This window comes from Mus caroli, unplaced genomic scaffold (genome assembly GCF_978045245.1).
Source record: "Mus caroli unplaced genomic scaffold, Mus_caroli_1 scaffold_13, whole genome shotgun sequence".
In the NCBI taxonomy this organism is placed as follows: domain Eukaryota; kingdom Metazoa; phylum Chordata; class Mammalia; order Rodentia; family Muridae; genus Mus; species Mus caroli.
Window position 1 is genome coordinate 6,753,348 of NW_028227268.1, and position 20,821 is coordinate 6,774,168.

A 20,821-nucleotide genomic window follows, 5' to 3' on the forward strand; every position below is an offset into this window, starting at 1 on the left:
TGCTGGTTGGATGTTGCAAAGTCTGGGTCCCACGCGGTGCCCTCAATCGGGCTGCAGTCGTTTAGCGCCCCCTGCTGGAGAACTGTTGTTTGACCCCCCACGAGTGTAGGCTGACCACAGGACTGCTGCGCCCTGCTTGCGGATGAAGGTCTTGCGGTGGGTCCTCCTGCTCCTCTGGGCCCTCTGTCCTCCAGATCAGAATTGTCTCTCCATCCCACCCTCACACATCATTCGTCAGCTCTTCACCTGTCCTTTTGACTGGTGAAGAAATCAGGGAACCCAGCACCCGGAGTTCTGTCTAGGCTGTATTAAATGTCCCTATATTGGGCTTCAAGGGCTGCAACGCCAGAGTGGACACTTTTGGAGCAAGAGAGCTGGATTTCACTTGAGTCACGTCTGTGTGCTGAAAAGCATGGCGTTTAGGACCCAGGGGAAGCTCCTGGGCGGCTCCCTGGGCAGTGAGAGATTCCCCCCTCCCTCCCCCGGTGTGCAGCTCAGATGTCCTGGTAGTCTGTAGTCGTGGCTCTGGCGCTCCGCATCCACCATCTGCGGCAGCAGGGGCTGGCGGCTCAGGCCCCTGCCAAGCCCCTTCCCTCAACCTCATGTCTCAGCCCTAACCCGGCTGTCCTCCCCGTCCGGGGACATTTCTCGCTGCCCCTTGCCCGTCCCGTCCAACTCGGGCGCCATGAATGACCAGTATCACCGGGCCGCCAGGGATGGCTATCTGGAACTCCTTAAGGAGGCCACCCGGAAGGAGCTGAATGCCCCTGACGAGGATGGCATGACCCCGACTCTCTGGGCTGCCTACCATGGCAACCTGGAGTCGCTGCGCCTCATTGTGAGCCGCGGGTGAGTATGCCCACTGCCTAGCTAGGAAGACCAGGAAGAACTTCCTGGAACCCCGTGTCCTAAACCTCATGGCATCGCTCACCCTCTTGCCTGAGCTGCCCTTTCCCCCTACGGAAAGACCCTAAGGTGGGGCCGTGCAGCCTGCTGTACTTTGAGAGACACAGGTGGAGGGAACATAAACTGAGCTTGTGACAGTTGTGGACTGGATGCAGGGATTAGAGGAGAGGAACTTCGATTTGGGGATGGGATCCATGATTATAGGATGGGGGCTGCAGAGTTATTCAAAAGTCAAAGACATTTTTTGGGGGGGTGCCTGGAAGCAAGAGTGAAAGGTAGGTGGGAACCAGAGAGAAGGCTGGGAAGTCTCCAGGGGCCTTGAACTGGGAAGGCCAGGAATGAGAGACCTTTGCTGCCTACTTCCCAATCTAGCAGCCAGAAAGGATGTCCCTACGACTCCGATAGCTCCCACAGACTGGCCTTCACCATGACCTGTGCCTTCTGGGGTTTACAGGCACTGTCCACACTACCAAATGTCACTGGTTCCGCCAGTGATTAACTCTCTGTACCCCTCCTCCTCTGCAGGACCCAGGAGTGGGGAACTGTAGTGTGCAGAAAGGACATCTGCCCTCCACCCCATCCTCTCTCTGGCGTTGTCCTGGGAGGGAGGGTGGGCACAGAGTCCAGGGGTCTGGAGGAGGAGTCAGGCAATGTAGATTCAGGGTCACTAAAGTGGTTTGAGGTGGGGGAAGGGGACTAAATCACATTACTGGAAATATCCTACCCACCAACAGTTTAGTAGGACTGGTGTGGCCTAGACAGGAAAAGGATGTCTCAAGAGGGCTCATGTGAACGTCTCAGGCTCTATCTAGGGGTCAAGGTCAAGGTCAGAGGCAGGGATTGTGCTGACCACGGAATTGGAGGGGACCCTGGATATGTAGGGACATGGTCCCCTCTTCTTCTGTGTCTGCTCCTTCAGTCTAGCAGCATGTGGGGACAGTGTGGAATGGTACAGCTGAGACAGAGCCTGACTCCAGGAGGGCACACAGTGCTACTATATCCCCTGCCCCATCCATCATAGAGGATCATGGGAGTCTCGTGCAGTTGCGGGGAGGGGGGGTAGAGAAGGAAAGAGAGCTGTCCAAAGCCCTGAGGTTCTAGAGAGACAAGGATGTGTGCTCGATGAGGGAGGGTCTGTTGCTGAGACACCCTTCCCCACAGGATCCTACCGGACTTGGTAATCAGAGGGGGAAGCTGTGGGAGGGGCCGTGTTGAGGTAAGGGAGTGATTCTTCCCCCAGACCTGAGCTGGCCTTGTGGCCTCATTGGTGTGGGGCAGGGCCCCTTGCTAAACCCCGAGAGAGAGGCAAGATTCCCACGGAAGCCAGCAGAGCTGGGTGGGCTGGAGTCAGATGTGAAGGGCATTAGAGAGGGAGGGGGCAAAGCTCCGTAGGGCAGCCTGAACTAGGGAGAGCAGCGTGGCCAGGTCGCCGCCCTCTTCCTCTCTAGTTCTGGCTGTCCCCACAGTCCCCTTCTGGCTCAGGCCAAGACCCGACACCTGCTCTAACACTGGCATTGCCAGGCCTGGCCCCGCTCCCTGCAGACATGGCGGTGCCCACTGTGTACCAGCGCGCACCCTCTCATGCTCTTCCAGGCTTAAGCCTTAACGTACACACACACACCACCCTCTAGTTCTCTGACACAGTCACCCTGTAACATGTGGCTTCACAGGCCACCGCACCTGCCTAGAGACCCAGACTCGGGCCTGGCCCACCACCACTCTGGGCCAGCTCCCCGCAGGGTCCATGAATAATTCACTCCTTTCTCTCAGCGCATCAAATATTTATCCCCTGAGATTCCCAGCCTCAGTTCTCTAGGGGAAGGCCCGCCCCACCCCACCTCCTAGGTAGCCCCGCCCCTTTGTGGGTTAGCTCTCTCAGTCTCTCTGTCTCTTTCTGTCTCTCTGTCTCTCTGTCTCTGTCTCTGTCTCTGTCTCTGTCTCTGTCTCTGTCTCTGTCTCCGTCTCTCTCTCTCTCTCTCTCTCTCTCACACACACACACACACACACAAAGTTTTCGGTAATCCTGAAGCATCTGTTGACTCAAACCTGCTGGTCTGGAAGTCTAGGTCTCAGCCCCATGGGTTTATTTTTAGGGTAATGGTTTTCAATCTTCCTAATGCTACCACCCTTTAAATGCTAAGACCCTTTAATACAGTTTCCCCATGTTGTGGTGATCACCAACCATAAAATTATTTTGTTGCTACTTCATAACTAATTTTGCTACTGTTATGAATCGTAATGTAAAATACGAGATACAGGGTCGTGATCCATAGGTTAAGAACTTCTGCTTTAGTGGCTGCTACATTCCAGGTCCAGGGGTTTACCTTCTTTTCCTTTTTCTTCTCCTCCTTCTCCTTCTTCTCCTCCTCTTTCTCCTTCTCCTTCTCCTCCTTCCCCTTCCCCTTCTTCTTCTTCTCCTCCTCCTTCTCCTCCCTCTTCTTCTCTTTCTCCTTCTCCCCCTCCTCCCCCTCCCCTCCTCCTCCTCCTTCTCCTCCTCCTCCTCCTCCTCCTTCTCCTCCTTCTCCTCCTTCTCCTCCTCTTTCTCTTCCTCCTCCCCACAATATTCCAATCGGACCCCAGGTCTGGCTTGCTAAAGGGACTCATCCTACCTCTCCACCTGCTGTCCCTACAGGGGTGACCCGGATAAGTGTGACATCTGGGGAAACACACCCTTGCATCTGGCAGCTTCCAATGGCCACCTGCACTGCCTGTCCTTCCTCGTATCCTTTGGGGCCAACATCTGGTGCCTGGACAATGACTACCACACGCCACTGGACATGGCCGCTATGAAGGGCCACATGGAGTGCGTACGCTATCTGGATTCCATCGCGGCCAAGCAGAGCAGCCTCAACCCCAAGCTGGTGGGCAAGCTGAAGGACAAGGCCTTCCGCGAGGCGGAGCGGCGCATTCGCGAGTGCGCCAAGATGCAGCGCAAGCACCACGAGCGCATGGAGCGGCGCTATCGGCGCGAGCTGGCCGAGCGCTCCGATACTCTCAGCTTCTCCAGCCTCACGTCCAGCACCCTGAGCCGACGGCTGCAGCACATGACACTGGGCAGCCAGCTGCCCTACTCGCAGGCCACGCTGCACGGTACGGCCAAGGGCAAGGCCAAGATCCAGAAGAAGCTGGAGAGGCGCAAGCAGGGGGGCGAGGGCACCTTCAAGGTCTCCGAGGACGGGCGCAAAAGCGTCCGATCGCTCTCGGGCCTGCAGTTGGGTAGTGATGTGATGTTTGTGCGCCAGGGCACCTACGCCAACCCCAAGGAGTGGGGCCGTGCCCCACTCAGGGACATGTTCCTCTCGGACGAGGACAGCGTCTCCCGTGCCACGCTGGCTGCCGAGCCTGCTCACTCGGAGGTCAGCACCGACTCAGGCCACGACTCTTTGTTTACCCGCCCTGGCCTGGGTACCATGGTGTTTCGAAGGAACTACGTGAGCAGCGGGTTGCACGGGCTGGGCCGAGAGGACGGGGGTTTGGATGGAGCAGGCACGCCGCGGGGTCGGCTGCATAGTTCCCCCAGCCTGGACGACGACAGCCTAGGCAGTGCCAACAGCTTGCAGGACCGCAGTTGCGGGGAAGAGCTGCCCTGGGATGAGCTAGACTTGGGCTTGGATGAGGACCTGGAGCCCGAGACCAGCCCCTTGGAGACCTTCCTGGCCTCGCTGCACATGGAAGACTTTGCCTCTCTCCTGCGGCACGAGAAGATTGACCTAGAGGCTCTGATGTTGTGCTCTGACCTGGACCTGCGCAGCATCAGCGTGCCCCTGGGGCCTCGGAAGAAGATCCTGGGGGCCGTGAGGAAGCGCAGGCAGGCTCTGGAGCGACCCCTGGCCCTGGAGGACACGGAGCTGTGAGTGTCAGTCTGGAGGAGGGGTGGGTGGGGTCAACCTTTTCAGGAATGGGAGTCGGCTTAACACCACATTGCATAAAACCCATCAAAGCTGTAATCAACTACAAGAGGCCTCGTTGTTGTAATTTAACACAAGCTTAGGAGAGAAAAAAAAATAACACAAAACCCTGCCTGTTTAATAATTGGAGGCTTTCTTATCACTGTTGACAGCGTTGGGATAATCCAAATGAGGAAAAAAAATAAGCATTTTAGTATGGATGGAATACATGTACAGGAATCATGGGTAGGATTTTCAAAGCCGTTTAGACAGGGTCTTAAGTAGCCCAAGCTGGTCTTGAACTTGTTATGTAGCTGTGAGCTATCTTCTGATCCTTTGACCTGCCAAGTGCTGGCGTCTGAACCCAGGGCTTAGCCCACACTAGGCAAGCACTCTCTACCGACTATGCTACAGCCCAAGCCTCAAAGCTGCCCCTTTCCAGATCTTTGAGCAAGTGCTTTTGTTGAGTCCTGAGCCCCATTCCCAGTGTGCCACAGGTGAGCAAGCAGAGGAATGGAGATTAGACTGTAGCTCACCCCAGGCTTCACCACTGCCCCTTGCCAAGGTGACCTGATCTGGAGTTAGTTTTGGCTCCAGGGCCCGGGGAGAAGCCAGTTGGGGAGGAGGCCACAGCAGCAGCTGCAGCCCCTCTCAACCTCCCACAGCCTCAAGGCAGTGTGTTCTACCCGCTGTTCCCACTCTGTGCTCCCCACACTGTGCTCCCAACAGTTACAACAGCAATCTTGGAGGCACAACTGTGGCTGTAGAAGCATTCATTGCTGCCCAAACCCTTCCCTACTCCTGCCCACTACAGCATCCCTCAAGCCCACTACCCTTCTACTTGGTACGCAAGATCTTTACCCCAAATGGCTGGGGCAGGGGTGGAGTCGGCGTCCCCCATTTCTGACCACCGGTCTACAGAGAGACGGGTGGCCAAGTCATCAGAGTGGCTGTCTTGGAGGAAATGAGGTCTTTGAAGGCTATCTTCTAAACCCAGGCTCTGTCTATCTCTCCACAGATGAAAGAGCTCTTCTCCTCAGACCAAATGAATTGCAAGTTGCCACAACCCACGGTGGGGCCAAGAGGTCCTCACCATCGCCATTCCAGCTGTCCCTTCTCCAGGAGCAAGGGTCACATGGGTCATTTCCCTCTGAAACCCGGTGTGCACGCTGAAGCAGAGGTGTAGCCTTGAGGCACCCGGAGGGACCACAGTACCCCAGAGCAGCACTTCTGATGGCTGTTGGAGCCCCCGAGTCTCCTTCATTGAAAAGCTCTGAATTACAAGAGAATTGGTGGAGGGTCAGCCCTGGAAGGAGAGCAGGGACTGATTGACCCTGAGGGACTTGATGACATCACAGCTGAGGTAGAGATAGAGCAGGAGGGAGCTTGACCAGTCACAGGTCCATTACCTGCTCCACCTGTCTTCTCCAGCCTTCGGGGGAGGGGGGCTCCTGTTCTTTCTCAGGCTGGAACCCTATTGCCTCCTACTTACTATAACAGAAGAGTTTGGGTACCCCCTCCTCATGCGCCCAAGAAGGAGGTTCCCCAGTCAGACTCTTCAGCCAAATGCTCCATCTTTCCTTCCCCAGCACATCCCCTCCTACAAAAGGCCAGTGCCCTCTTTTCATCCACTGGCCGTGGCCACAGCTGGAAAGCCATGCTGGGGTAGGCTGGAGTAATTAGTCCTCCTCCCAGCTCATTCTGGGGGCCCAGGCTGTCTCCTTTAACTTCATCCAACTCCACCATGAAGCCTTGTCTCCCCAGGGCTTTCAGAGGACCAGGGGATCTAGATGCAAGGTACAGCAGAATTGTGGCCCCCAGGCCTGGAAATCTCTGGCTGTAGAATGGCACCTGTTAACTGCCATGGTGTCTCCCAGACCAAGACAGGCAGGGGCTTGACAGTTTGTGTCAGGCCCAGTGTGGGGAAGTTCTGTGAGGAAGATCTTGGTGGATGTAGAGAACCTGAGGTCCTGGTTGTGCCCAGGCTCCCAAGGCGCTCTCTGTCTGTCTGTCTGTCTGTCTGTCTGTCTGTCTGTCTGTCTCTCTCTCTCTCTCTCTCTCTCTCTGTGTGTGTGTGTGTGTGTGTGTGTGTTGGGTCTGGTTAGAAGATTCCCTCAGGATCTGGAGGGGCCCCAGCTGCTCTTGATTCTCTGTGGATCATGTAAAAGGGAGAATTCCCCATGTGTCCAGCCCTGGAATGGTATGGAGGTGAAAGCCAGAGCAAAGGCTAGCCCAGAGGGCCTCCTTAGCATGTGTCCTCACAGCAATATCACCGAGGTTATGGATGTGGCTAAGTCTCTCAGGAGCCACACACGTGCAGAGTCATATCTATCCTTCCATGGATTTGCCCCTCCTGTCAGCAGTGGGTCTCCATCCCAGACTCTTGCTTGGAGAGCAGAGAGCCTCTAGCTCCTCCTTCAACTCCCTAGACTGGGCCGAGGGAAGACCCCCAGAGACCTCTGTGTTCTGTCTGGAGGTGCACTGTCCTGTACACCCAGTTCTGAGTGTGGAGGAGGTGGCTTTTGTCCCACCACCACCTTGAGTCTACCCCTCCCCCCAGCCTTCTTGTTTTCTGGGCCCAAGCCTGGGGCCACCTCCAAGTGCCGACTCTTCTTTCTCAGAGCCCCAGGTACTGTTCTTTCTCACCTCTTCTGACTGTTTACTTCCTTGGCCCCTCCTGGTTCTCCCTGCCCTGGGGTGGGCCAGATGCTGTGACCCTCGCCGTTGTACCCCAAACCCTTCCCTCAGACTGATTATATTTTTGGTACAGCATGTTCTCCGATGTTGTAATGCTTTCGTTCTGTTCGTTAGGCACTGGGGAGTGGGTGGTGGATAAGAAAGGTTGGGGTGGAAGGTGGGAGGTGTCAGGTCTATTCATCAGAGGAGTCCTTGAGCCCCTCACCTCTGTACACGTCTGTCGGGATCATTCCTGGCATCTCTCTGCCATTGCCTCTCCTCTGCTTTGGTCCCCAAACCTGTAGCAGCTGAGGGCAGGATGGCGTTATCTCTTCCCACCAGGCCCTCCTGAAAGCGGACAAGAAGCCATTCTCCTGAGGTTTCCGCCTGTTACCCAGGATCTGAGCTTTCTCATTCCAGGGGAGTCTCCAATAAGTGTCTCGATTTCCTTAATTATCCCTGTTAAGACTTTTTGGGGTGCCAAATTTGGTACTTTCTTCTCTCAGGGATGTTTTCCCAAACAGGTGGGCAGTAGGCTCTGCTTTCTCAGCCAAGTCTGGGGTCATCTTGTTCCATCCAGGATGAAGTACCCAACCCAGCACCAATTAGAAAGATATATAGGATGTAGGTGCTGTGTTGGTTGCTTAGCAACCACCTAGTGGTTGTAGGTCATCTCCACTTTACAGATGAGAAAAATGAGGCTCTCCGAGGTAGAGAACACAGGTCTTCTTGGCCACGAAGTCCTTCTACCCAGGCCACCAAAGGAGTGAAGATACCATTCAACCAGCCAGGGATACACAGCATGTGCAATTGTGACTACTACTTGTCATCTTAATTATTGCTCCCAACTCTGGAAAGGTACACTAGTCCCTGCCCATACAGCCCAGGGGAGGACCTAGGGGTTAAGAAAGACTTTCAAAGACAATACAGAGTGGGCTGGGGTGTCAATGTTCAGAGACTAAACTGGAGGCAATGGGAGCTTGAGTCTCCAGGGGCCAATGTAGCTCAAGGATGGGATCCTGGACACAGTAGCAGGTAGAGTCTAAGAAACCAAGGGGACTTCAGACACAGATAAAGAGAAAATTTTTATCCTCCTCCTCCTTCTTCTTCCGCTTTTCTTCTCCTTCTTCTCCTTCTCCTCCTCCTCTCCTTTTTTTTTTTTTGTTTTCAGGTTTATTGAAAATATGGCATAACAGATTAAACAGCTCCACGTGGTGTTAAGGTTTAGAGAGACTGTCCAAGTCCAGAAGCGTCAGCATCTCCTTGGTGTCGGGATCCACCTCAATGATCTCCTGGTCTAGGGCTGAGATCTCAGGAACATAATTATCTCTTCTCTCTCTCTCTCTCTCTCTCTCTCTCTCTCTCTCTCTCTCTCTCTCTCTCTCTCTCTCTCTTCTTCCTGCAACTTGATAAAGTTACCTCTCACAGGACCTCTCTGAATCTGCTTCATCAGATGTGTGACATAGCCGGCTATCTTGTTCCGAAGCTTTTTGCTGGGGATAATGGCGATCTCCTCGCACACGTGCTTGTTGGTGTGGAAGTCTTTACCCAGGCGCGTGTAGTACTTCTGGATGATGACCCGGGCCACCTTCTTCACGGTCTTGGTGCGAACGCGGCCCATGTTGGCGGGTCTCGGTAAAAGAGCCCTCCTCCTCCTCCTCCTTCTTTTCTTCTCCTTCTTTTCTTCACCTTGTTCTCCTCCTCTTCTCCTTCTCCTCCTCCTTCTCCTTCTTCTTCCTCCTCCTCCTCTCCCTCCTCCTCCTCCCCCCCCTCCTCCTCCCCTCCTTTCTCTTCCTCCTTCTTCCTCTTCCTCTTCTTCTCCTCCTCCTCCTCCCTCCCCTCCTCCTCCTTCTTCCTCTGAAGATTAAATTGCTCCTTGCCTTATATACATATACCTATATCTAGCCATATGTGCTCATAAAATCTGGGGTCTAGTGAGATGGCTTAGTGGATAAAGGTGCTTGCTGCCAAGCCTGGTAGCCCGAGTTTGATTTCCAGGATCATGGTAGAAGAAGAAAACTAGCTCCCATAAGTTGTTCTCTAACCTCTACCTTTGCGCCATAGTACAAGCTGGTACACACACACACACACACACACACACACACACACACACACACTAAACGTAATCTAAACAGAATCTGTGATAGCTAAAGCTAACAGTTGTGTAATGTGACACAGTTTTTCTTGGACTGAAAGAAAGTGCTGTGTTCTCACTCTGTGTTTTACAAAGAACCTGCAAAACTCCCTGTTCCTTTGTGCATATAGCCTCGCATTAAAAAAACAAACAGGGAAACTGTACAGGTTTAGAGAAACTAGTTCTTAGTTTGGGGATTTGAATCTGGTGATGTTTCCCGGAAAGCCCACGCAAAGCACATGTACACGCACATACACATGCACTCAGCTGGGTTCATGATTCTAGACAGTTTATGGCCAGAATCTGAAGAGCTCCAGGGACCCTGGATCAAACAGCTTTGGGTTGGGGGCTGGAGAGATGGCTCAGCAGTTACAAGCACTGACTGCTCTTGCAGAGGATTTGGGTTTGATCCCCAGTATCCACATGGTGGCTCACAACCATCTGTAATCCCAGTCCCAGAGGCTCCAACATCTTCCTCTGCAGGTACTATACACATTCATGGCACACAGACATACAGAGAGGCAAGACACTCAAACAGGTAAAATAAAAATATCGGGTTTTTTTGTTTTTGTTTTTGTTTTTAAGTTTGGGTTGGATGTTTGTGAATTCAGTGTGTTACAATGTGGCGATGTGGTGGAGGTGGGATAAGGGGTGAATCAGCGTCAGAAGAGCTCTCTAGTATGCGGTAAACTCTCTCATTACACAGAGACCCAGAGGGGAGGAGCTGGTCAAATACCATACAGCAGCCACGGGGCAGCAACAGCTCAACTCGTGATGCCGTATGTGACCCTCAGCCACCGTGTCCATGCTATGACGGACCTCAGTCACCATGATTTCCCCTTCTCCGTGGTGCATGCTTGAATCAAGTTCTTTTTAAATAAATCAGAGTGAGAGACACTTGGGCTCAGGGGATAGCCACATATGTACAGCCAAACTGCCCTGCCTCCTCCGACTGTGCCGCTCCCTGGGTTTGTTCCCTTATATATACAATGGGCGTTATAATCACAGTGTCACCCACAGGTTATTAGGTGTGTGGTAATGATGATGAAGCACCCCGAGTGCAACCTGATATTTAGTACACCCCAGTTTAATAATGGTCACAGTTACTGCTGGCCTGAGAATGCCCCAGGGGGTACTGCTCATGTTTGCGATTAGCTGGGCTACCCAGTAGATGGGTCCTAGACAACTCCAGGGAGCAGCCTTCCCTTCAGGCTCGCTTCTGAGAACATAGCTTACCCTTACTCTCAACACACCCTGGCTCTCAGTAGAGAGAGCACAGAGACATCTTTATCGCACCAGTAAGGGGTGCTGACACCCCAGCTCAGGGAACAGAGAGTCAACGATGAACCTGCCCATCCCGTGAGAGAACCCCAGGAAAGGCCAGAGGTGTTTTGGGGGTGTCCAAGGAGCTAAGGGTTTCCCCTCATCATGCCTGGAGCTGAACCCTAAACTTTATCATAAATATCCCCTGGGAAGTGGAAAGATTGGGGTAGGTGTTAGTTTCAGGTCGAAGTTGAAGACATGGAATTTCATGGAAGCTAATACATGTATTTCTGAGAGAGGATCTCTCTAGGTAGTTCTGGCTGTCCTGGAACTTGCTATATAGACCAGGCTGGCCTTGAACCTAGAGATCTATCTGCCTCTACTCCCTAAGTTCTGGCATTAGAGGTATGTGCCACCACACCTGGTTGCTTTCAAGTTTTTAATCATTTGTTGAGATTTATAAGGTGTTCAGAACATATGGTAAGTATTGTGTACTCACTTAGCCCTAACAATAAAGCCTCAACCTGGAGCTAGAAAGGCAGCTCGGTGGTTAAGAGTCCATCCAGAGGACTCAGGTTCGGTTCCCAGCACCCACCTGGCTGCTCGAAGCCCTTTATAATTTGAGTTTCAGAAGATTCCATGCCCTCCTGTGGCCTCCATGGACACTGCACACATGTAGTAGACACACACACACACACGCACGGGTAGGCAAACATTGGTACATATAAAATATAAATTAAACCTTGACACTTGTCTATGGAGCAAGTAAGTCCATTGTGGTTATCCTTGTTTTAGAGATGGGAAGGCAGAGGCAGTCGGAACACAGGGCCTGCAGTTGGTGAGGGACACCTTTGATTTGAGACTCCTTGATCTGCCAGGGCTCGAGGTCCTGGGCAGGTGCCAGGCACAGCCACAGATCAGATGAGGGATGGAGATGAGGCAGGATGGGTTGTGGGTCTACAGGCAGGATGCTGGGGGTAGGTGTTTGGGAAGACAAATGTATCTCAAGCCTGCTGAGATGAGGGAGGAGGCTGGGGAAAGAATTTTGTCCCAACATGGGAGCCTACCTCTCTCCTTTCTGTCACCTTTCTCTTTGTCCCATTTTACTTTAGGGTGCCAGACCTCTAGGGTTTTCTCTTTACCTCCTCATCCACAAATATTTCTCTGTTTCTGTTTCTGTCTGTCTCCGTGTCTGTCTCTCTACCTGTCTCTGCATCTCTGTCTCTGTCTCTCTGTCTGTCTCTGTGTCTCTGTCTTTCTTTCTGTCTCTGCCCCCTCTGTCTTTCTGTCTCTGTCTTTCTGTCTACCTCTCTCTCTCTCTCTCTCTCTCTCTCTCTCTCTCTCTGTGTGTGTGTGTGTGTGTGTTTCTCTGTGACATGTCTTACTGCATTGCCCAGGCTAGCCTGTGGCCTCAAACTTATCGTATAACCCAAGCAGGCCTTGAACTCATCCTCCTGCCTCAGCCTCCTCTCAGATTGCTAGATGACATCTGGGCACAGTCCCTTGGCCCCCTTGCTGTCTCTCATCCATCTGTCTCCCACTCGCTCAGGCTTCCCATCGTCCTTGTCCTGTCCTGAGCCTCTCCTTCCAGCATTGCTTCCTTCCCCTTCCCTTGACTTCACACCATGGCAGCCTGTGGGGTCGCTCTTCCAGAGCCCATGGTGCCCCCAGGGAGACCGGTGTGCAAATGCCTGAGATCCAGCTGTTCATACCCCAGATCTACTCCTAAATAGCCATGACCTAGACCAGTTACACAACTCTACAAAATGGATCTCAGTTAGTTTTACAGTGGGAGGTTTCTCGATACACAATTCGTACTGGGAACCCAGTCTGGCCTCCTGTTGCTCGTGAGACACACATCTACTGTGACCCAGCTGCATTACTAGTGACACTCACTCTGCACTCCATTCACTTGGCCCTGACTCAAGCCAGGAGCAGAGCTCAGTTAACCAGGCCTGGGGAGGTCTGCAGGGGCTCATGCTGCCTGTTATCCACCACTCTGCATCCCTGAGGATGTTATGGAACAAGCAAAAGGGCAGTTGTCATTTTCATTTTCTTTCATATGAGGAAGTTGAAGGGCAGAGATATTTGTGAAAGATACTAGATCCACACCACTGAGAAGGGGCAGTGTTAGAATGCCAACCTTGGCAGTCCAGACCCTCAAAACTTACACCCTAACCTTTCTCTGGGTGACTGGCTTGCTGGGTGGGAGGTTCCCAGTCCTTGGGAGGGAGGGGGTGGACAATAGGAGAAGCAGCCGGTAGGATGCACCCCTGTAACCCTAGCACTTACAAGGCCAAAGCAGGGTAACACGGGTGGGCCTACCTGTGCTATGGAAAAGAGACCCTGTTTAAAACAAAATAGAGCTTGTGAGATGGCTCAGTGGGTAAACCACACTTGCCACACAAGCCTAGTGACCAGAATTGGGTCCCTGGAGTCCATATAAGGTAGAGAAACAACTCCTTAAAGCTGTCTGGTCTCTGCAAATGCTCCACCTCTGTGGGCAGAGGTACCAGAGTGGTAAGATTTGAACCCAGACCCTGAGTCTTTGGGCAGTCCCCTTCACCTCATTCTCCAACACCTCCCACTTCCCCTCTATACAGACCCTGTGCACTCCATTCACTTGGCCCTGACTCAAGCCAGGAGCAGAGCTCAGTTAACCAGGCCTGGGGAGGTCTGCAGGGGCTCGTGCTGCCTGTTATCCACCACTCTGCATCCCTGAGGGAACACAGATGGCTCCGGAGAATGTGTGAGTGCTGGGGTGAAGGCTGTCAGGGTTCTCTGAGGAAGAGGCAGGGGAGTATGGGGGGGCTGGGGAGGTCCAGAGCTCTCCTGGAAGGCTGCTTTTATTTGTAATCCCAGCATGTGTGTGTCTGTGGCTTTGTTCATTTGTCCATGCCTTAGTATCTACAGTTTCCCAGGAGGTGTGTTTGTGTGTGGTGTGAAGTGTATTGTAGTATATGTGTATGTGTGGTGTGTGTGTCTCTCTCTGTGTATGTAGTGTTGTATGTAGTGTATGTATGTAATATATGTGTGTGTAGTATGTATATAGTGTATGTAGTGTGTGTGTGTGTGTGTGCAGTATATGTGAGTGTGTAGTATGTGGTGTGTGTAGTGTACGTGTGGTGTGAGTTTATGTGGTGTGTATATGTGTATGGTGTGTGTGTAAATGTATGTGGCATGAATGTGTGTGTGGTATATATGTATGTGTGTTGTGTGTATAGTGCGTTGTGTGTGTAGTATGTGTGTACATGTTTGTGTGAGTGTGCATGTGTATGTGCATTCTCACAAAGGGCTGAATCCCCACTGTTTTGTTTGGAGTCTATTTTTAGACTCTTCCTCCTGCCTATCATCTATTTTTAGGGCCCCAGCTCCTTTCAACTGGAAGATCCAAGTTCCCAGACACACCTGTCCCCACCCCTCACCCTGAGTCAGGGCCCCACAAAACTTATGCTCTAACCTCATTCTGGGTGACTGGCTTGTGTGTGTGTGTGTGTGTGTCCCCAATCCTTGGGAGGGTATGGGCACCAGACAGAAGAGTCAGTGTTCTAGAAGAAGACAGTGGTAACATGGAGACCAATACATTTTCAGGGGCACACGTGCTACTGAAGGCTTGGAGAAGGTTCCTCTATGTTAGGGTAGGCTAGCCTGCTTCTCCTTAGGATGATGGGTTCTCTTTCTCAGCTCCCATGATCCCACCTATGAATGGGGATAACTGTAACCCCCAACCCCCAATCACTGCCCATTTCGAGGTTAAAAAAGAATTCTTAGCCCAGTCCTCAACCCAGTCCACGTGGAGGATCAGCCAGGAGACCTGGAGGACAGGAGTCTGGGCACCAGAGGAACCTGAGCTGGTGGCAGCGGGAGCTGACACACTGAGTGGCCCCCGAGTCCTCCATACGCTCTGTGTAGAGTATTCAGTATTACGGAACAGAACTGGGAAGGGGAATCGTTCTCCTGAGGCCCCAGCCTTTTCTGTGCATACCTGTGCACCTGTATGCATGCATGCACACACGGGGAAGAACGAGCAAGGAGAGGGGCTGGAGGAGCACACACATCCCCTTGCTGCGACACAGTCATCTGTTATCAGTCTTTGGACCAATGCAAGAGTTAAAACCATTTCAACAACTGGACAACACTATACTGCCACACTCACAACGGCACAACCAGCGTCACTGGATGAAATCTGCCTCCAGCACACGGCCAGGGCGCTCACGATGGCCACTGTCATCTCTCTCCTCTCCAGGGACTCCTGCTTCATGCCTTCCATCTCAACTTTCTTAACACACATACACCACACACACAAACACTACATACACAGACAGAGAGAGACACACACACACCACAATACACTACACACACACACACCATACACAAACATATTACATACACAAACGACATATACAACGCTACATACACAGACAGAGAGAGAGACACACACACACACACCACACATACACTACACACACACACCATACACAAACATATTACATACATAAACTACATATACAACACTACATACACAGACAGAAAGAGACACACATACCACACATACACATAACTACACACACACACTGCACACACCACACACACACACACACACACACACACACACACTGAGCAAAGCCATAGATACACACACATGCTAACTCACAAATAAACACAGCCTTCTTCAGGCTCAGAGAGGTTAAGGCCACATAGCAAATCCAAACCTTGCTCTAGAAGCTGTTCTTGGTTTTGGCCCACAGAACCCATAGCCCCTGCTTCCCTTCCAGTCCAGCAACTGTGCCCAGCAGGCCCAACATCCACCAGTTCACCTCATCTGTCTCACAGGAGACAGCAGTGCTGTCCTGGTGTGAGGAGAGGAGACCAGTGATCCCCGAGAGATCTCACCAACAGGGAGCCTATGAGGCCAGTGGCTCCAGCTCTGGTTCTGAGGGGTCTACCTTATCCAGTAACTTATAGGGGTATCCTGGGCAACAGATCCTTTCTCTGCAAGATGGGAGAGGCTGAGAGGCCTTGGAGCATCGGCGGAAGCAGCCCTGTGGCCTTCAGACCTGCCTTCTTCTCTTCCTTCCTCCTCCCTGGTTCCCTGAGCCACTACTCACCCGACTTTGTCCCCCACAGAAGGGCTGGCAGCCGAGAAGGCTGGCTGCAAGTAGAGGCTCGAGCGGGGGCAGGGTTCTTGGAGAAGAGGCTGGTACTGAGATGCTGTGGATGCTGAGGTCTGCCGAAGCTGGGGGAGCTCCGGGTGTTGGTCCCACTCTCAGCTGGCTAGGATCTGAGCCATGAACCCCATCACTTCTTTCCGGGCTTGTACTGCTCCACCCTGGTGAATAATGCCATCCGCCTGGGGAGCTGGGCCTTGCTAGCTCTTTGATGAGTTGGGGGAGGCATAAGTGGGCGGGGACAAGGAAGGGCCAAAGAAGGAGCCAAGGCTCAGACCGTAGAAATGGTTAAATTGCTAACAATAGGTGCCACCCCAAGCTCCTCAGGGCTCTGTGTCCTTCTGACTCTCAGTAGCCCCCTTTGGGCTCTGGGCCAGGGTGGGACTCTGGCTCACCCCACCTTGACCACAGCAATAATTAACCCCATGAACTCAGCGCATAAAGATCCAAATCACAGAGGGGAGGAATCACTGAGGCCTCAGGTAGGGGAACCCCAGAGGCCCCAGAAGGGCATCCTGCTTCGCCTGCCCCACCGTCTCTGCCTGGCAGGCACCTCCACCCCATTCAGGGAGTGTGGGAAGGCCTACTTGACTCTGATTTAGAGGACATTTTCTCCATCATCTGACTTTTGTTATTGTTTTTTGAGACAGGGTTTCTCTGTGTATAGCCCTGGCTGTCCTAGAACTTGCTTGGTAGGCCAGGCTGACCTCGAACACAGATCCGCCCACCCCTGTCGCCCGAGTGAGTGTGCCATTACACCTGGCCGATCCCCAATCCCCATCTCTGATCTCCTCTTTCATTCTCTAGAGCTTGTTTATCGGCGGCACCCTTCCCATCTCTGCAAATGCCTGCTGAACACCTCCCGTGTACCTAGGACTGTGTGAGGTTCCAGGGAAGCAGGGTCTCCCCCAACTGGCAGGGATTGCTCTGTGCCAGGCTTCAGTACCTCCTCTTCCTAGCAGCCTGCTCTGCTTATCTGCTGGTGCAGCAGTGTGCTCGCCCTGATGGCTGAGGACACATTAGCTGGGGATGGCTGGGATGTCATGGGGGAAGCCAGGGAAAAGGAAGGAAGGCCTGGGGAGGGGGGTCCTCGGCCTCAGGAGTGAGCCCACAGGATGGCTGGCTATTGGGAAAGACAGGAAATGCAGTTTTCTTTCTTTCATTTTGAAAGATTTCATTTTAAAGTACGTGTGTGTGTGTGTGTGTGTGTGTGTGTGTGTGTGTGTGTGTGTAGGGAGAGGGTTGTGTACATATTTGGAGACAGAAGATGTGGTCAGGGGAGTCACAGGCGGTCCTGAGCTTCCTGATGTGGATCTGGGAACCAAACTAGAGTCCTCTGTGAGAACAGTAAGGAAACCTCTTTAGCACCTCCCTCCCTCCCTTTGTCCCTCCTTCTTTCTTCTCTTTTCTCTCTCTATTATGGTACATTATTTTATTCTCATTTACTTACTAGACAGAATCTCACTATGTAGCCTTGGCTATCCTGGAACTCATACTGTAGACCAGACTGGTCTTGAACTCACAGAGATCCGCCTGCCCCTGCCCCCTGAGTGTTGGCTTTTCAAGACCCATGCCACCTTGAAGGGCTGCCTTGAGCATGTTTACTTAAACAGAATGATCTCCAACTTCACCCATTGTCTTTCAAACAATGTAATTCCCCCCCCCCAGTAAAACTATGCCATATCTCTGTACCTCTTTCTTTATCCATCCTTCAGCGGAAACATCCAGGCTCTCTTCAGCATCTTGGCTGTGGTGAACCGTGCTGTATGAACCTGGGTGTGCAACCTTTGCAGAATGCTTCAAGCCCTTTAAGGAGGTACCCAGGAGTGATGCAGCTGGGTCTTAATGCAGTTCTGTTCCCAGCTTTTGAAGGATTTCCATATTGCTATACATCTGTTCCACCCTCCCACTGGGTACGTGAGGGGCAGGGCACAGCTCCGGGTTCACATGTGGCTCAGCTGGGGATGTCTGCCTGGGTGGAAGGATCATGTGCCATTTCTAGGTTCGGACTGCCTTTTCCCTCTCCTTTCTGCTGTGTTGATTCTAGTGGCCCAGGGTTGGGGCTGACGAATGGAAAGGGGACCTGTTGTCCATGTCAAACTGCCATTGTCATATGTGCTGCTGTTACATGGAAGGAAGGGACAGGAAGTGTCATCGCCCATCACCTGAACGTCCAATCACCCCTCCCTAATTGGATGCAACACCACCCTAATTGTTTTGGGGCCTTGGGGCTTCCGAGGGGGGCTGGAGTATAGAGAAGAAGGGGACTCAGTGTGCACAGCCGTCATCCATGCGATATAGACTTCCTAAAGTGGCTGCTTCATGGTTCCCTCCCTGGAACTCCTCACCTATGCGCTGTAAGTAAGCCTGATAAACTCAATACTTTCTTAGGGGTAAGATTTGGTGGGATTTGCTTTTGGCTTGTCATTGGAAGCTTGAAAGGAAGCAGATAGACAGACGTTACCTATAGAGAATCCCCCAACCAGTAAGAAATGTCTCCCAACAGGACCTAAATGTCTGCCACTGCATAGAGGAGGGCCGCCTGATTTACATCTTACTGTGGTATAAAAAGAGATTGCTCTGTGTTGCATTTAGCCAGTGAGACGCTGGAGGTGTTTGTTATGACAGTTTGTGTACTCACTAATACAGGTAGAACACACACACACACACACACACACACACACACTTGATTCCTACAGAGGTTCTTTGGCAGGCAGTGTGTGACCCCTGACACCTACAGCTAGCAATAGACCACATGAGGTCTGAGGACCACAATACCAGAGGCTACAATTCTTGACTTATAGTAAACAGATGGGTTGAATGAGCTGGGCGGTGGTGGTGCACGCCTTTAATCCCAGCACTCAGGAGGCACGAGGCAGGCAGACCTTTGTGAGTTTGAGGCCAGCCTCATTGTACAGAGCTAATTCCAGGACAACCAGAAAAATCCTGTTGGGGGTTGGGGAGGGGGGTTGGTGGGGAACCAAAAAATAGGTTGAAAGAGCATGGGTAGCCAGACCAACCCAAGACTTTCTCAGAGGTCCTGATGAAAAGGGAAACAGATTATTAGATCTGTGTTTTTGTCCTGAGTGGACTTGGCAGGGCTGGTCTGCAGCTGGATCCTGCCAGTGTCTTGAAGGTATTAAGGCTGAGGTTTCTGAGGGCTTGACTTTCCCCTCCAGCTGTGGTTCTCAGTCCTAGGGTTGCTGTGTCTGAGGTGTCCTGTGTTCTCTTTGCCAGTACTGCCGGTTTAATTCTCTGCTGACTTTGGACAGCTTCCCATGCAAGCAGTATATAAGATTCTGTAGTTATTAAAAGTTGCTTAGCATAAGTCATCAGCTTAGGTAAAACTGCCTGGTCTCAGCTGTTGTTTTTTGTTTATCTGTCTTTTCTATTTCTCATTTTCTTCCTTCCTCAATTCCTGGTCCTTCCCCTCGACCCTTCCCATCCAGGGCCCTTATTCCCAAGAGTTTGGTCAAATGAACAAAACACACTTGTGAGAGAGCCCTGAACATTGACGGCTGAAATCTCAAAGCTCAGAAGATGGGCAGTTGCCAAACGATTATCCTGAGAATAAACACTTGGGTGGGTGGGCAGGCAGGCCCTGTCCGTGAGTCAGAGGTCAGTGAGTGGTCACTCTGATGCAAGGAGAACGTGATTGGAGATAATCCAACCATGTCAAGGCCAGGCTGACGGGTACAGCCTGAGGCCCAAAAGACCTTATGCCTGTGAAAACTATCAATAGTCAAGACTGAGGCTATAGCTGAGTAGTGGAACCCTTGCCTGGCCTAGCAGGGGAGAACTGGGTTCAGTTCTCAACACTTCAAGTTGGGGTGGAGTGGCCAGCAAATATGTGTAGTATAAATATTGCTGATCATAAGAGGGACTATAATAAGAACCGTCCCCCTCCCCAAATTGGTATTTGTTCTACTTTGCTTTCCATTGCTGTGGTAAAACACCAATTGAACTAACTTGGGGAGGAAAGGGTTTATTTGGCTGCTACTTCTTTTTTTTTTTTTTCACGTTTTTAAATTGTTCAATTTTTATTTATTTATTTATTTATTTTTTTGATTTTTAATATTTTTATTACATATTTTCCTCAATTACATTTCCAATGCTATCCCAAAAGTCCCCCATAGCGCCCCCCACTTCCCTACCCACCCATTCCCATTCTTTTGGCCCTGGCATTCCCCTATATTGGGGCATATAAAGTTTGCAAGTCCAATGGGCCTCTCTTTCCATTGATGGCCGATTAGGCCATCTTTCGATACATATGCAGCTAGAGACCAGAGCTCCGGGGTTCTGGTTAGTACATCATGTTGTTCCAACAATAGGGTTGCAGATCCCTTTAGCTCCTTGGGTACTTTCTCTAGCTTCTCCATTGGGAGCCCTGTGATACATCCAATAGCTGACTGTGAACATCCACTCCTGGGTTTGCTAGGCCCTTGGCTGCTACTTCTATCTCAGTCCATCATGGAGGGAAGTCAGGACAGGAACTCAAGCAGGAGGAGCCTGGAGGCAGGAATTGAAGCAGAGACAATGGAGAGTTGCTACTTGCTGACTTGACTCTCTTGGCTTGCTTGGCCCGCTTTCTGATACAACCTAGGCCCACCTGCCTAAGGGATGCAACGTCCACAGTGGACTGGGCCCTTCCACATCAATCAGTCATCAAGAATATGTCCTCCCCCCAAACATTCCCACAGCTGAGTCTGACGGAGGCAATTCCATGAGACCAGCATAATATTAATCTTACCTTTCTATTTTTATGATTTGGTGTGTTTGATAATATT

At 51.8% G+C, this 20,821-nt stretch overlaps 2 protein-coding genes across 2 annotated transcripts; one reads left to right on the forward strand and one right to left on the reverse strand.

Annotated features, from left to right (window-relative positions):
- Positions 1 to 685: 685 nt before the first annotated feature.
- Ush1g (USH1 protein network component sans) lies at positions 686 to 4,760 on the forward strand. The gene is made up of 2 exons (XM_021177065.2): positions 686 to 849; positions 3,539 to 4,760. Exons 1-2 carry the CDS (start codon positions 686 to 688, stop codon positions 4,758 to 4,760), a joined length of 1,386 nt encoding a protein of 461 aa, XP_021032724.1.
- A 2,361-nt stretch (positions 4,761 to 7,121) lies between these two features.
- On the reverse strand, positions 7,122 to 9,090 carry LOC110304579 (small ribosomal subunit protein eS17-like). Its single transcript, XM_021175973.1, has 3 exons — positions 8,850 to 9,090; positions 8,709 to 8,799; positions 7,122 to 7,245 (listed from the first exon to the last, which is right to left on the reverse strand). The coding sequence occupies exons 1-3, from the start codon at positions 9,088 to 9,090 to the stop codon at positions 7,122 to 7,124; spliced, it is 456 nt and encodes a 151-aa protein (XP_021031632.1).
- Between the last annotated feature and the right edge of the window lie 11,731 nt (positions 9,091 to 20,821).